General features: G+C 40.9%; 1 protein-coding gene across 1 annotated transcript in view; it reads left to right on the forward strand.

Annotated features, from left to right (window-relative positions):
- The window catches only part of kif1ab (kinesin family member 1Ab), a 28,157-nt gene extending 11,932 nt beyond the window's left edge, over positions 1-16,225 (forward strand). Inside the window, 25 exon segments of the mRNA XM_029452712.1 lie at positions 716-894; positions 1,297-1,434; positions 1,556-1,674; positions 4,160-4,245; positions 4,417-4,552; positions 4,727-4,910; positions 5,410-5,500; positions 5,608-5,726; positions 5,840-5,895; positions 6,056-6,164; positions 6,337-6,403; positions 6,696-6,780; positions 6,889-6,994; positions 7,292-7,315; positions 7,461-7,575; positions 7,717-7,850; positions 7,975-8,036; positions 8,162-8,307; positions 8,846-9,034; positions 9,137-9,208; positions 10,318-10,427; positions 11,141-11,260; positions 11,536-11,728; positions 11,831-11,949; positions 12,285-16,225. Coding sequence (XP_029308572.1) covers positions 716-894; positions 1,297-1,434; positions 1,556-1,674; positions 4,160-4,245; positions 4,417-4,552; positions 4,727-4,910; positions 5,410-5,500; positions 5,608-5,726; positions 5,840-5,895; positions 6,056-6,164; positions 6,337-6,403; positions 6,696-6,780; positions 6,889-6,994; positions 7,292-7,315; positions 7,461-7,575; positions 7,717-7,850; positions 7,975-8,036; positions 8,162-8,307; positions 8,846-9,034; positions 9,137-9,208; positions 10,318-10,427; positions 11,141-11,260; positions 11,536-11,728; positions 11,831-11,949; positions 12,285-12,342 — 2,817 coding nt within the window. The 3' untranslated portion in view covers positions 12,343-16,225.
- The last annotated feature ends 100 nt before the right edge of the window (positions 16,226-16,325 follow it).

A 16,325-nucleotide genomic window follows, 5' to 3' on the forward strand; every position in this document is an offset into this window, starting at 1 on the left:
TAAAACATGCTCTTATTCAGCACTGTGAGATATGATGTGTCATTATTTATGCTTTTTTTAGTTTTGTTTTAGGTAAACAAAAGGCAGATTTTTTTAATAAAGATGTTTTTGTCAATTCTGGCTTTTGTTGTTCCCTTCAAAATCATTTTTATACCCTTCTCGCACTTGTTGAGAATAATAATTTTTCAAAGTGCAAATTTGGCATCATTTTCATGTGACGCCGGTGTATGAAGAGTTTGCAGGCAGACTGCACATTATTAAATGTCTGTCAGTGGCCAATGATTTACTGTAGCCCAGTGAGTCATCACAATGTATTACACAGCACTGCATATTGAATGTAAGGTCTGTTTAATAAAGGTGTATGATGTAAGTATTTTCTCGACCAAAATAAAACTTCACTGCGTCAAGTCTCACCCAGCTTTTTATTTTAATAAGCAGAACATTGAATTCATACTTAAATAATAAATATTGCAGCTAAAAAATACTTCAGATGTTGTGCAACAGTAGAAATATCTGACTTATCAGTCTCTTTTTGTTGTAGTTCAGGAATGTATCTTGCATGTGTAATGGCATAAAGAGTGGCACTCGTATGTTATATTTTCAATTCTCTGCTGCTGAAAAAAAAAGTACTAAAAAAGTACTAAATACTGCGGATACAATGCAGGAGGATATAAACCTGCAATCACTCATGTTTTCTGTCTCACGTCGTCCACAGGTGCAGTTCCAGTTCGTCTTGTTGACAGACACTCTCTACTCTCCTCTGCCGCCCGACCTGCTGCCCGCCAGTGTGGCCAAAGAGAGGGAGAAACGACCTTTCCCCCGAACCATCGTCGCCGTTGAAGTACAAGATCAAAAGAACGGAGCCACACATTACTGGACTCTGGAGAAACTCAGGTACAGTGGTTCTGTCGTAAAAAAAGTAAAAACAAAGCTTAAAGACCTTGTTCAAGGTCTATGTAAGGCCTATAAAATCATGGAAATGTTCACATCCTTTTCATCTGATGCTGATTAAAATTGTAAAATATAATATAATACGCACAAACTAAAAAGACTAACCGTGGCTACATGCAAAAAAAGAATATATTCCATATTAGCTTTAAAAGAACCACAATAATACTAACTATTCTCTAACAATGCCTTTAATCTACTAGAATATGTGTTTTTATTTTAGCTTCGTCTTGATATCCATTTTTGATTCTTGCACACACACACATATATATATATATAGATATAGAGATATAGATAGATAGGCAGGCCCTTAGTAAGGTTTTTTTATTTTCATGCTGCCTCCTGCAGGCAGAGGCTGGACCTGATGAGGGAGATGTACGACCGTGCTGCGGAGCTCCCTAGCAGTGCTGTAGAGGACTGCGACCAAGCTCTGACCGGAGGCGACCCCTTCTACGACCGCTTCCCCTGGTTCCGTCTGGTCGGCAGGTACGTCACTTCCCTCCCTCCTGGAGGTAGTATTCATTTAAAACTCTGCTTTTTCTTTTATTGCTCAATAAATGCTTGTTAAAAACTGAAATCTCCTCATCGCTTCCTCCCTTCTCCTCAGGGCTTTTGTGTACCTGAGTAACCTGCTGTACCCGGTGCCCCTGGTGCATCGCGTGGCCATCGTCAGTGAGAAAGGAGAGGTGAAAGGCTTCCTCAGAGTGGCTGTGCAGGCCATCTCAGGTACGAATACAGGTTGAATATCAGTCTTATCGCACTTATTCTTTTCCTGTTTAGTTTTTTATCATATGTAGTCAACCTCATCCTGTTTTATATTATAGTCACGTTTTAGTTGACTTGGAGAAGGACTTTCGGTCGGCACCAAGATGCTTCTGGAAAACCATCCGGCACCTCAGGATGGGGAAGCGGGGAACCATCCAAGCTGTGTACAGCAAGGGTGGGACCCTGCTGACTTTGACTGAGAAGGTTATCAGGTAGTGAAAGGAGCACTTTGAGGAACTCCTGAATCCGACTAACACGCCCTCTATGGTAGAGGCAGAGCTGGAAGCTGATCGGGGACCATCGTCAATTTCCCTGACGGAAGTCACTGAGGTAGTCAAACAACTCCACAGTGGCAAAGCCGCAGGGGTTGATGGGATCCGTCCAGAAATGGTGAAGGCTTTGGGTGTTGAGGGGCTGTCTTGGTTGACACGCCTCGTCAACATTGCATAGAAGTCTGGGAGAGTGCCTAGGGGGTGGCAGACTGGGGTGGTGGTTCCCCTATTTAAAAATTGGGACCAGAGAGTGTGTGCCAACTACAGGGGTATCACACTTCTCAGCCTCCCCGGTAAAGTCTACTCCAAAGTACTGGAAAGGAGGGTTTTGCCAGTAGTCGAACCTCTGATTGAAGAGGAACAATGCGGATTCCGTCCTGGTCGTGGAACAATGCGGATTCCGTCCTGGTCGTGGAACAACGGACCAACTCTTCACTCTCGCAAGGCTCCTGGAGGGGGCCTGGGAGTACGCCCATCCGGTCTACATGGGTTTTGTGGATCTGGAGAAGGCGTATGACCGGGTCCCCCGGGTGATACTGTGTGGGAGGTGCTGCGGGAGTATGGGGTGAGGGGGTCACTTCTGAGGGCCATCCAATCCCTGTACGTCCAAAGCGAGAGTTGTGTCCGGATACTCGGCAGTAAGTCGGACTCGTTCCCAGTGAATGTTGGCCTCCGCCAGGGCTGCGCTTTATCACCAATCCTGTTTGTAATTTTCATGGACAAGATATCGAGGCGTAGTCGTGGAGGAGAGGGGTTGCAGTTCGGTGGCCTGAGGATCTCATCGCTGCTCTTTGCAGATGATGTGGTCCTGATAGGATCATCAGTCTGTGACCTTCAACAGTCACTGGATTGGTTCACAGCCGAGTGTGAAGCGGTTGGGATGAGGATCAGCACCTCGAAATCTGATGCCATAGCTCTCAGCAGGAAACCGGTGGATTGCCTACTCCGGGTAGGGAATGAGCCCTTACCCCAAGTGAAGGAGTTCAAGTACCTCGGGGTCTTGTTCGTGAGTGAGGGGACGATGGAGCGAGAGATTGGCCGGAGAATCGGAGCAGTGGGGGCGGTACTGCAGTTGCTTTACTGCACCGTTGTGACGAAAAGAGAGCTGATCCAGAAGGCAAAGCTCTCAATCTACCGGTCGATCTTCGTTCCTACCCTCACCTATGGTCATGAAGGCTGGGTCATGACCGAAAGAACGAGATCACGGGTACAAGCGGCTGAAATGTGTTTTCTCAGACGGGTGGCTGGTGTCTCCCTTAGAGATAGGGTGAGAAGCTCAGCCATCCGGGAGAGACTCTGAGTAGAGTCGCTACTCCTTTACGTTGAAAGGAGCCAGTTGAGATGGTTCGGGCATCTAGTAAGGATGCCACCTGGGCGCCTCCCTAGGGAGGTGTTCCAGGCACGTCCAGCTGGGAAGAGACCCCGGGGAAGACCCAGGACTCGGTGGAGAGATTATATCTCCTCACTGGCCTGGGAACGCCTCAGGATCCCCCAGTCGGAGCTGGCGGATGTGGCCCGGAGAAGGGAAGATTGGGGTTCCTTACTGGAGCTGCTGCCCCCGCGACACGACCCCGGATAAGCGGTAGACGACGGATGGATGGATGGATGGATGGATGGAGTCAACCTCATCCTGTTTTATATTATAGTCACGTTTTAGTTGACTTCCGTCTTTTTTAGTCAGACTCATCATATTATATTGAACAATTCAGTCAATCTAGTTGAGCCAAAACATTGCTTTGTTTCTTTTCCCAACCCTGTTGTCATTGTTAACTTTAACTTAAATAAGTAACTCCGAGTCCTCTTGACTGCGCTCATTGTTTGCTGCCGCTGTAGTCCTGATATGAAAAAATAAATAAAACTGTCTATAATATTTTGTCACCTCCTTTTTTTTCTTGGTCAACTAAAATACAAAGGAGATTTTGGAAATATTTGAATTTTTTAAACTGCATTTTATTCTTGTGTATTTTTCGTCAACAACATTGCATGTTGACATAGTCACAGTTGGTGTTAAATGACGTCGGTGCTGTCTCGTCTTAGTCATGGTAAAAATAGTTGTTGACCAACATAATTATTCATAGTTTTTGTTATGAAATGAGCACTACATTGTAGCTGTTCTTTTTTTGTTGTTGTATTAAATAAAAGATTTAACGTCATGTCTCTTTGTTTCCCTTCAGCTGATGAGGAGGCCCCTGATTATGGCTCTGGTGTGCGGCAGTCAGGCACTGCAAAGATCTCCTTTGAAGACAAACAGTTTGAGAAGGTACAGACTGCCAGTGATTTGTTCTGGTATTCTCTGAATGTGTCTTCTACAACCAACACATGTCTCATATAATTGAAGCACAACTTGTTGGGACTTTCTGTATTTCTGTTCTTGAATGTTAATGTTTGGTGTAAATGAGATCCAGGCTGATTGTTTTCTGTCTTCTTCCAGTTCCAGACTGAGTCGTGTCCTGCTGGTCTCTCTCACTCCAACACCTCCCAGGAGGAGCTGCGGATCGTGGAGGGAGAAGGACAGACCCCGGAGATTGGGATCTCTGCAGATGAAGTCAACAACAACACCTGTCCAGGTGAGGTGAAAACCTATTGAAGCACTGAAAATCATTCTAGCCCAATGGTCTAGGTTGAACCACCACATATTAATATATTCACCCAGTTAATGTTCATGGTACACCATTCTTAAAATAATAGGAAAATCTTTCTAAACACATCGGTGTTTCTGTTTCTTCTTCTGTTCCACGTAGAGATCTTAGAGGCTCCCCCCAGCCCGGTGAAGAGTTCAGGTCTGGGTCTGGATCTCCCTCTGGACCTCTCCCCGGAGAAAGTTCTGTCCCACCTGAAGATCGGCAGCACCTTCACCTTCAGAGTCACCGTCTTACAGGCCTCCAGCATCTCAGCCGAGTACGCCGACATCTTCTGCCAGTTCAAGTGAGTTTGAAGCACGTCTCCTCCACCAGGGTCCTGTAAATAATATTATATATCTGCTACACATTTCTTATTGAATGTCTCTTGTCTTTGTCAGGTGTAATAAAGGTGTAATAAGTGCAAAAAAGTGCAATACAAATGCGAAAAAAAAAAAAAGACAATCTGTAAAAGTATTCTTTCAATTTTACTTTCTGCTATTAAATAATAATAGTACATTAATGCATGCACATGTACACCTTTTAACTGGCATACAAACAAGCTCATGTGAAATTGTTTTTGGCACCAAAACATCTGCAAAGATATTACTAAATGCAAAACAACATGTCCTCACTGCTGAACTCAATCCACTATGTTTTCTAATTTACAATAATATGTATTATAATGTACACTGATTGTAAATGTTTGTAGTTCGTGACAGTTACTAAAATGATCAGTATGTGTGATGGTCAGCCTGATGTTTTTGAGCAAAGGGAGGTCAGTCTAATATATTCTCTTTTTACAGCTTCATCCACCGCCATGACGAAGCTTTCTCCACTGAGCCGCTGAAGAACACGGGCAGAGGACCTCCGCTGGGCTTCTACCATGTTCAAAATGTAAACAGTCAACAGTACATTCAGACCTATTATTAAAAAATATCACTGATTACAAACAGTTGTCTTAAGGCCGTGTTTGAGTTGCAATTTCCCCTCTTCTCTGTCAGATCACAGTGGAGGTGACAAAGTCCTTCGTCGAGTACATCAAGACTCAGCCCATCGTCTTCGAGGTGTTTGGTCACTATCAGAAACAGCCCTTCCCTCCGCTCTGCAAAGACCTGATCAGGTCGGGAAGACATTTGACCTATAATTTCCACCAGCTGATGATTATTTGTGACGCGATAGTTTTAGACGAAAATAAAGTTTCCTCATGTTTGGTTTCTTGGTCTTTTCTTTTAGTCCCCTGAGACCCTCCAGGAGGCAGTTCCCCAGGGTGATGCCCTTATCCAAACCAGGTTAGCAGTGTTTAAAAAGTTGTTATTTATTAATGATATGATCTCTGCAACTTGCTCTGTTTTTCTGCCTCCATTTGATATTCCCTTGGATTCAGTTTAGTACAGGCCGGTTGACTCAGTTTCACATTTTAATCTGTTCCTCGTTCCTTCGTTCCTCCAGTGCCGGCCACAAAGCTCAGCACTCTGACTCGCTCCACCGCAGGACCGTGTCACGCCAAATACGACCTCATGGTCTTCTTTGAGATCTGTGAGCTGGAAGCTAACGGAGAGTGAGTCGCGTCTTTATGGCTTCCACTTTAATACCATAAAGCAAGGAGCACTGTAGATCACACTGGATGCAGAATGAATATTTGTTTCTGTGTCTGCTGTGGATATAATTATCTCCAGTTCAAGATTTGAATATTAAACTTTTCATGTTTTTGATTCTCTCCCTTTCTCCAGCTACATCCCAGCTGTTGTTGACCACAGAAATGGGATGCCCTGCCACGGCACATTCCTCTTACATCAGGTCTGACATGTCACACTATCATGTTTCCCAATTACATATTTAGTGTTCAATATCGATAGATGATATACTTTGATATAGCTTTGGATAAATCGCTTTATTCCTGTATCTATTATTTGAACATCTGAGAGAGAACTTGTACTAATAAAGTTTCAAAACCTAGAAAAAGTTATACAATGCATTAGAATCAACAAACCCAATCCAATCAGCTCCTTTATCTAAGCCTAGAATATATTTTAGTTTTAACCACTTGAACTCCAGTAACAAGCTGGTTCATCTTCTCTCGACTCCACAGGGCATCCAGAGGAGGATCACAGTAACCATCGCTCACGAAACAGGAAATGATATTGAGTGGAAAGAGGTGAAGGAGCTGGTCATTGGTGAGTGTTCAGGACGATTCAAAAACATCTTTGGCCAAGTTGGTTCGATTTTAGTGGGACGAAATCTTTAAAAGTAAAAGTTCTTCTCACCGACTTGTTTGACTTCAGGTCGTATTCGAAACACACCGGAGGCTGATGAGACCATCATAGACCCCAACATCCTTTCCCTCAACATCCTGTCTTCTGGATACTTTTGGCCAAAACACAACGACAAGTATACAATTTAGATTTTAAATGTACTGAATGTGTTTTTGTATTTATTGTTGTCCCTTCCCGTGTAATTTGATACTTGATATTCAACAACAATTTCCTCTTTGAATTTGTTAACACACCTAAATCCTTTATTTTTTAACATTGCTTCAACATGACTTTTATACCAAATATTATTTGGCTTCAAGGCATTTTTGAGTTTGCATGGATCAGTATGGTTTGCTGAGTTTGGACTTTTAACAGCTGCAGTTAAAAGCTTCTAACTCATTTCCTGTTTCTCTTTATCCTTTGCTAACGCCAGCGTCTCCTTGGGAGTTGATCATAGGTATAAATGACAATCATTTGAATCTTTGTATGAATTATTATTTATAAAATATCAACATTTGCTCAGATGCATTTTATGAGGTTGACACTTTTGGTTTTAGAAATCCTTTAGATAGATGACTAGATTAATTGTTTTCACACTGCAGAACTTTCTACCGATTCGAGGCGGCATGGGACAGCTCCATGCACAACTCTCTGCTTCTGAACAGAGTCACTCCCTATGGGGAGAAGATCTTCATCACCCTCACTGCTTATTTAGAGGTACTAAGTGACATGTGTTCTACTGTCTTTGTAAACTAATAATGATAATAAAATACTAGTTTAAAACCAAGAACAATTCAGTCGAATTATAATCAAACTCTTCTCATTCTGATTTGTTTTTGTTCGATATATTTGAACTAGATGGAGAACTGCACTCAGCCGACAGTGATCACCAAAGATTTCTGCATGGTGTTTTATTCCCGTGATGCGAAGCTGCCGGCCTCTCGCTCCATCAGAAACCTCTTCAGCACTGGCTGCCTCCGACCCTCTGAGAGGTAGAGATTTAAGGATTCGTACAGTCTGAATCTTACAATGATTCTGGACTTCATAACCTCTTAATCTAAGAAATGTCTTCAATAAAATTGGTAGTTAAAATCATTTCATATGTCTCTTTCTCAGTAACCGTGTCACTGGAGTGTATGAAGTCACCCTCTGCCATGTGGCGGACAATGGAAGTCCAGGTGGGAACAAAATAAAATACAAATAATCAGTAAAAATTACAAAAGCATTTCCTTTTCCACTAGGGTTTGTATTTTGATTTACAGTACTTACAGAACATCTTCTTCTTCTTCTTCTTCTTCTTCAGGCATGCAGCGTCGTCGCAGGCGTGTGCTGGACACCTCGGTGGCGTACGTCCGAGGAGAGGAGAACCTGGCTGGATGGAGGCCTCGCAGCGACAGCCTCATCCTGGATCACCAGTGGGAGCTGGAGAAACTCAGTTTATTGCAGGAGGTCAGTTTTTTAACTATAGAGAACTTTTCATACAAGAGTTGTAGCTCAAAGTCTTTTAAAATACAAAAAGGGCAAAAAGGGCAATACAATTAGACATTTAAAAGACATAGATGATAAGTGAAAGTAAAAGATAAACCAGACAGAGACCATTAAGAATAATAAAAATAAGACAATTGGTAAAAAACAACAAAGAATAATGACAATAATTATAAGCCACATTGAATAAATAGATTGTCAGCTGTTGTTTAAAAATGATGATGACATAACTCCCCAACCTTGTGAATGTCTATTACCACCAGCTGTTATAGGTGTAAAATGAAGGATGACTCTGCAGCTGCACGGCCTAATATCAAATGTACCATAAACAGAAACTATACTTGATAGATACCTTAGAAGGAATTTGATATTTGGAAGATAAAAGCAGCGAACCATCGGTGCATTCATGTAGTCTCAGCTAAGGAGAACATTTGTGGATCATCTTCTGAAAAACCTACAGAAGGTCACAACCATTGACGTTTGTATGTGCTTGTGTTTTTAGGTGGAGAAGACCAGGCACTATCTGCTCCTGAGGGAGAAGCTCGAGGCGACTCTGCTGGCAGGACAGGATGCGCTCTACAAGAGCAACGACATCAGCGATTTTGCAAAGAGTCCCGTCTTCAGCCACAGCCCCGGCAGCAGCCCTTCCCTCGACAGCCCCAACCAGAGGCAGAGGGAGCTGGCTGCCAAGGTGACTACTGGTCCCGGAGGCCTCCAGAAACGTACCTTAATTGTTTTGATCGGATACAGATTTTATTCAACATTATCTGTCTTTCTCTTATTTTCTCTCCAGTGTCTGCGTCTGCTGATGCACACCTTCAACAGGGAGTACAGCCAGGTGAGCAGCAGTGCCAGTGAGAGCAAGGTGAGCCCCAGCCTAGGCCCTCTAACCCGGCCCGTTAATCCTTCTGAACCTTTAGCGTTAACCGCTGTACCGTCACAAAATACTTAAGCCCCGCACTTCACCCACTCTCTGCCGTTGTATTCATTCATTATTATTTATTTTCTTTCTGTTTTTCCTGTCTTTTATTATATTTCTTTCTTCCTCATCCCATTCATATCCCTCTGTTGTCTTAACCTTATGTCTTTAGAGAGTGCTGCAGGGATGATATATGTCTGTAGGCCAACTCAGAAGTTAGCATGCCCCTTCTTCCCTCGGCAAAAAGCCAATTGATTTTGGACATTTGGATACTTACACGTTTTGTTCAGCAAGATAATCTTCTTCTTTTTAAGCATAAAGGTATTTACCAGAAGTTAATGGCTGTAGTTAGGCTATAAACTAACTACACCATGTTCACGTTACTTAAGTTTCAAAATTCACGAGTGGGGTATTTACTGCCGCATTTTATGTCGTAAAAAAAGCGTTAAAATCCCTTAAGCTTGTGTTAACCACAGACTTTATTTCAGGCATCTAATCAAAAACACATTAAAAGAAACCTATTGACTTGAGACAAGGGAACCGGAAGTGCTGAAATGCAAACTCATTCCTGCAGCACTATATAACCACTCAGTAGAACAGCTTCAACTCAAATAAGAAACTGTTTTTCAGGATAATATTGACATCTCTTTATTCCAAAGGTCATGTATCCATATTTCATACCTTTAAAATAATTTAAGGTTTCCCCTCCTCCTCCTCCTTTTCCTTCATCCCTCACTGTCCCCCCTCTTTAGTCCCTGCGAGGCTTCCACTAACCCGATGTTACTCCTGCATGTCCTCTTTAACATATTAATCAGCGAGGGGCTCTTAGATAATGAGGATTATGGTACAGAGATGGTTCTACAATACATTGCTAGAAAATGACAAATATTCTGAATGAATTGTTCTCTGAATGCATGTCTGTGTTGTCCGTGCTTAATTGTTTGCTGGTATGTTTTGTCTGTATCTGTATTTGTCCCTCTTGTCGTGTGTGTGTGCTTCTCCATGCATGATTTGTTGTGAATGTGTTTCTGTGTGTGTGGCTGTGTTTGTTTTAGCTTTCCGAGATGTCCGCGTCACTAATGAGAGACTCGTCCACGTCTGGACTGAGCACGCTCACTCCGTCCTCTACCTGCCCTTCACTGGTCGAGGGAAATTATGACATTAGGTACGTAACCACATGCTGCTACTCGTCAGTCAGTTTTATACGGCTTATTGGTCTTTTATTGTGTTGCAACTTCAAGAACATTTAGCTCCAGTTACATTCAAGTGATACCGGATCATTTGCAAATGTATTTTGATTACGGTGACTTCTTTGACAGAAGATGACTTTGCACTAAAATACAGAATTGTATCTTTCATTTACCAAAAGATAACATTGTTGTTGCTGCCTCACAATTATTTTCCTAGGAAAAGTAGGATACCCTCATAGGTGTTTCAAATATGCTTTTTATATGCTAAATGTATCAATTGGTTATATAATCATACAACAAACATCAACATGAGAAGTTGGCAGTGGTGAGAGAAGTATTCAAAATCTTACTCAAGTAAAAGTACAGAAGTGTGATCAGCAAAATAGAATTATAGTGTCAAAAGTACTCATTAAGCAGATTAGCTCCTTTTCAGAGTGTTTTATTATCATGTATAACATATTGGAAATATTATTGCTGATGCAATAACATGTAAGTAGTATTTTAATATTGCAGCAGATCAACATGGAGCCGATTGTTACTACTTTCGATACTGTGTAGTTTAACCTCTGACCATATATCATATTTTACAAAATTGTTTTGTATTAAAAATCTTAATCTGCTAAGTAACACAGCTGTCAAATGAATGTTCCTTTTTTCACATTATGAACATTTTGTTTATGTCGTGTAGACACACTGATCCCAGTTCAGGAGCTTCGACTCCAGATCTGGACCCGTACAGCCCGGTGGACAGAAAGAAAGCTCTCAGAGGATGCACCTTTGTTCCAGACATACAGGAGATTCGTGTCAGGTCAGACCACACACACACACACACACACACACACACACACACACACACACACACACACACACACACACACACACACACACACACACACACACACACACACACACACACACACACACACACACACACACAATACTTGATTTTGAGTCTCTGTGAATAAAGTTCATTTATTTGTAAACTGCAAACATTTGGGGAACAAGCATTATTCAATAAAGGTTGTCGTGAAGATTCTTCCATTTTTTTTTTTTTTACATATGTTTTTATTTCATCGTCTGCAGCCCTATTGTGTCAAAGAAGGGTTACCTGCACTTCCTGGAGCCCCACACCAGCGGCTGGGTGAAGCGTTTCGTGGTGGTGCGCAGGCCCTACGTCTACCTGTACCGCAGCGAGAGGGACAGCGTGGAGAGAGCTGTCATCAACCTGTCGTCTGCGAAGGTGGAATACAGTGAAGACAAACAGACCTTACTGCGGGTAAGGCCGAGCTTCAGCTCAATAGTAACATTGATTTTGAGATAAATTAATAAATAGTAACGCAGTGAACCTGAATAAACTTAAGTAATCTCATGTCTCCAGACTCCCAACACGTTTACTGTGTGCACTGAGCATCGTGGGATTCTGCTGCAGGCCACCAATGACAAAGAGATGCACGACTGGCTGTACGCTTTTAACCCTCTGTTAGCCGGCACCATCAGGTGAGTGGTGGGGAGACTGTAAAGGGAAAAGCCACACAACCATTATAAAGAAACAGTTTAAAACAGCGTTTAAAACACAGATCAGCCCTTTTATGTTGGTCTTACACGTTTTATATATAACTGCGATATCACTTTAACAGGTCATTTAGTTTAATGTTAATATAGAAAGAAACTGAGATGTAACTGTAAATTATTGTAACGGTTCTTTATTTGAATTATAATTGAATTATTCCTAAATTATTAGGAACTTACATGACCTGCAAAATAAAGCATTACCTACGACTTCAAGGTACTGTATCTCTTTAGTCTTACTTCCCCTTTTTTTCTCTCCTCAGGTCAAAGCTCTCCCGGAGAAAGTCGGTCCAGTCGGCCCCGTCCGCTCTGAGGATGTGAGAGGTGAACTTGCCTGGTGGAAAACAACAAACAAACAAAACAATACAATCCAAAAGCTCCACTCAGCATCCTGTTTTAATGAACATACACCATATAAGCAAACGTATACATAAAACCACTTAAATAATGTTCTATATGACGACCAGTTCCAAACATCACTCGATCCCTCCTCCTGAAACCCAACAAAACTGTCGCCAACTCAAATCCTGCATGATGTGCTCCCACCTGACCTTTAGAAGAAACATAAGACAAACTTATCACCCAAACCCGTAAATAAACTTACCTCTGCTGGGCATTGGGACGAGTTTTGATTAGCTTTCATGTAGAAATCTGTCATCTGTGAGGCCACTAGTTCCCTGTAGAGAGTTAGTAAGTGGTCAGTCCCTCCTTCATTCATTATAAATGACAATAAGTCCCAGTTTTAAATCCGCCATTCATGTATTTCTAATAAACGTCATCAGGTGAAGGGGGAAATTGCAAACATCAAACCGGATGTTGGTCTTTGTTGATGTGTGTTAAGTGCAGGGATGATCGCTCCACATATATCCGTCATATACTGTACATTACCTCAGTTTGGACTGGCTTGGTGTTCTCCAGCATAGAGATTTGTTTCACTGCAGAGGTTTCAGATAGTCATTTTAACATTGAAGTAGCATGTGGGATTTGTTAGGATAAAAGGGTACGTTTTTGTTCCTGTGTTGTTGTTTGTTTCTCACTGACTCCATGAAAACTGAGTTCGTTGGCTAGATTAAGGCAAAAATAATCCATCATCAGGAGAGAGAACTCATGTCCTTGCCTTGTTCTCGTTATGTGCTTCTTCTTCTTTTTTTTAAAAAGGAATAATCCCTTGTGCATATAGAACCATGAAGTATAATGTTATTTATTGTTGCTATTGTAGGTTTTCTGCACTGTTATTTATTTGTGACAGGACCACTGACCAGTTTTGTTGCATGGCACTTTATTGTCTTTTATTGAGTTAATGTATTGTATCATTTTCTCAGTTGTTTTAACCAAAGCATTATGTTCTTGTTTCAATTGTTTCAAATAATTGCCCACTGTGCTGCTGTGTTAGCAGAACTCTAGAATATAAAAGAAATAGTTTGAAATTTTGGGAAAAACACTTAATTTCTTTCTTGCCGAGAGTTACATTACAAGATTGATACAGTTGATATGAAGCTACAGCCAGCAGCCGGTTAGCTTAGTTTAGCATTAATACTGGAACAAAATTCGCCTACCGGCACCTCTAAAGCTCACTAATAACACGTTATATCTCGCTAATGAGTGTAAAAAGTTGAGATTTCTTGGCGATTTACAGGACAAACAAAGATACAAATAAGATATAATATGTAAATTATCAAGCTTTAAAGGTGCTGGTAGCCAGATTTAGTTTGCCTTCAACTTAAATCAGTCTTTATGTCTTTAATGCTACGCTAAGCTAACCGTCTTCTCAGGACAAACCCGAGTGCACCATCCTTGCGAAGACACAATGGATTATATAAATGCAGTCCATTTACAATCCCCACACTGAAGTGTAGCATGGCTATATGCATAACCTCCAAGTGTAACTATTGGCAAGAAAGCAAATAAGCATATTTCCCAAATTGTTAAACTACTTATTCAAACTTATCAATTATATTTCAATTAACCTAAGATGTTTTACATGCTAAATACACCAGGGGGACAACTGTTCTGTATGAATAGGTAGTTTAACTTTGATCAAAATAAGCACTAATTCTGTCTGTTATGGGCCAGCAGAGTAAATAAGTTTACTATTTAAGTCTCTAGTAGCTAGAAGTTGTATTTGACGATGGACCTGTACTCTGTTGAAGGCAGTTGCTTTGAGTGGGCAGGAGCGTTGTCCATGCACCAGTTAGTGCCTCCCTTTCTTCACCTGTTTTTCTTCTCTCCCTCCTTCATCGTTGTCTTTCACATCAACACTAAAGTTACGTGTGTCCAAGGTTGAGCTTTTATGTAGAGTAAAAGTAGATGCTGTGAATCTTTTCTTTTTTTTTTTATATTGATGATCTATGTCAATGTTTTGGAGAGTGAATATAATCAATGACGCTATATAGTATGTTGGTATAGCCTGTAACAGTACAGCGTGCATCTCATTATCATTAACTGTAAATGTTGCATTTAAAAGCAATCCCCCCCCTCTTAGCTTTTGTACTGTAGCTGCTAGATATTTGACAGCTTGATGCTTGTGTCAGAAACTAGTACAGATTGGCTTGGTGTTTTTTTTATGTCCAGGGATGATTTCTAGTTGCTTTTACCGGCTGTATGTTATTTTATTTTATACCAAGATGACCCCCAAATGTTGGTTTGAGATCGATATTGTAAGTGGAAGGAAAAAGGTAACTAAAAATACTTGGAGATGGACATTATTATCAATTTCTATTGTATTATTTGCATTTAAAGGGATATTATCTGCATCTTTTTTCACCTTCTTCTTTTCTAAATCTCTATCAAAGACATGGTCAGCAAACCATTTTGTCTTTCTTATTTTCCTGTTGTTTCTTCTTTGACTGGTTATGATAATTATTTTGTTAAACCTGACTTATAAACAGATAACGGAAAGTTTCCAGGACTGTACGCCACAGGCCAACCAACCTGCTGAGCAATGCAGCCTCAAGTCTTAAAAGCTCTGTACAAAATATGAGTAATGAAAGGTTATATTTCACATTTATCTTTAGATTTGTAGCTACCTGTGGCCTCTCTGAAAATAATGTTCTATCTGTAATTTTTACAGACTTTATTTCCTAAATTACAGAATTTATTTCTGGGTCATTTTGGTATAATGAACTTTATTTGTATTATAAAATGCTTAAAGATATATATTCTGTATGTTGTCTGCTGGAACAGAAGACAAATGAAACATTTTATTTCTAAAGTTTAGAAGGATAGATTATGTTCTGAAAGTATATTGCACTTATGCACAAGGCATCTTTATTTAATATGATTTCGTATGATGATGTTTTATGAATGTATGGAAAATACTGGTTTGTGTTTGAAAAAGATATTACGACCATATACGGAAGGGAGAAGATTAGATTCTGAAACTGTGCCATCTTTGCTTCAGCAACGAAACCACCAACAACACTGCACCAAATTGCATAGATTTTATTTTTTTTGTTATGTATAACTGGCAGATGACTTGCATTGCTTCCAGTCCCAATAGTTCAAAGGTATTATGTTTAAAAATAAAAAAAACACTTTGTGAGACAGTTTTAGTGCACTGGCCAATAATTGTTGAGAGATAAATGAGTTGATTAATTTATATTTGGCTGCTTTTTAACTGTCATAGCTCTGGATCAAAGCATGCAGGTCCACTTATCTTCTGCTGTACTCTGTCCCTCTCTCCTGCCTTACCGCTTGCTAATGACAACAGCTTTCCCCCCCTGAAGTGCTGCTTGTAAAGTATTGTCATTCATGATCCTTGTATGACTAACTGGAAACCTTCCTTTTGGCTCTGTCTTGTATATAAATGGAGATTTTTCTGTTTTGGGTCTCGTCACACGGATGATATTAACTCTCTCTTCCTCTGTATACCATGATGAATAAGAATAACTGGCCTGCTGCTTCGTCAAGCGTCACCCCAGAGTTGAGAGTGCTGATCAGGGATCAGTTTTGCACATTTCAGCTCAGTGTGTGTGTGGTGGCGATGGTGGACCGAGTAGATGATCCCAGGTTTGCCACTCTTGCTCTGAGCTGCCTGACGGAAGCAGACACGGGTCTCAGCCTGTGATGAAGTCTTAATCTCAGTGCTCACGTTTAGCTTTTGAGTTGTCTGGAGTTCTTTCTCATGTCTGTGGACACGTAACAAAAGTTGTCAAGAAAAAAAATACGGTGAATAAAATAAATGAGTGTTGAAATTTATGCAACATCTGAGTGTGATGTGTTTGTTTGTTGTCTTTATCGATGTTTGTTGTTTATCCTTACACAGTATGTGAGACCCTTATGGACAGCTCCAAGCAAAAAACTAT

This window comes from Cottoperca gobio, chromosome 17, assembly GCF_900634415.1.
Source record: "Cottoperca gobio chromosome 17, fCotGob3.1, whole genome shotgun sequence".
NCBI lineage: Eukaryota > Metazoa > Chordata > Actinopteri > Perciformes > Bovichtidae > Cottoperca > Cottoperca gobio.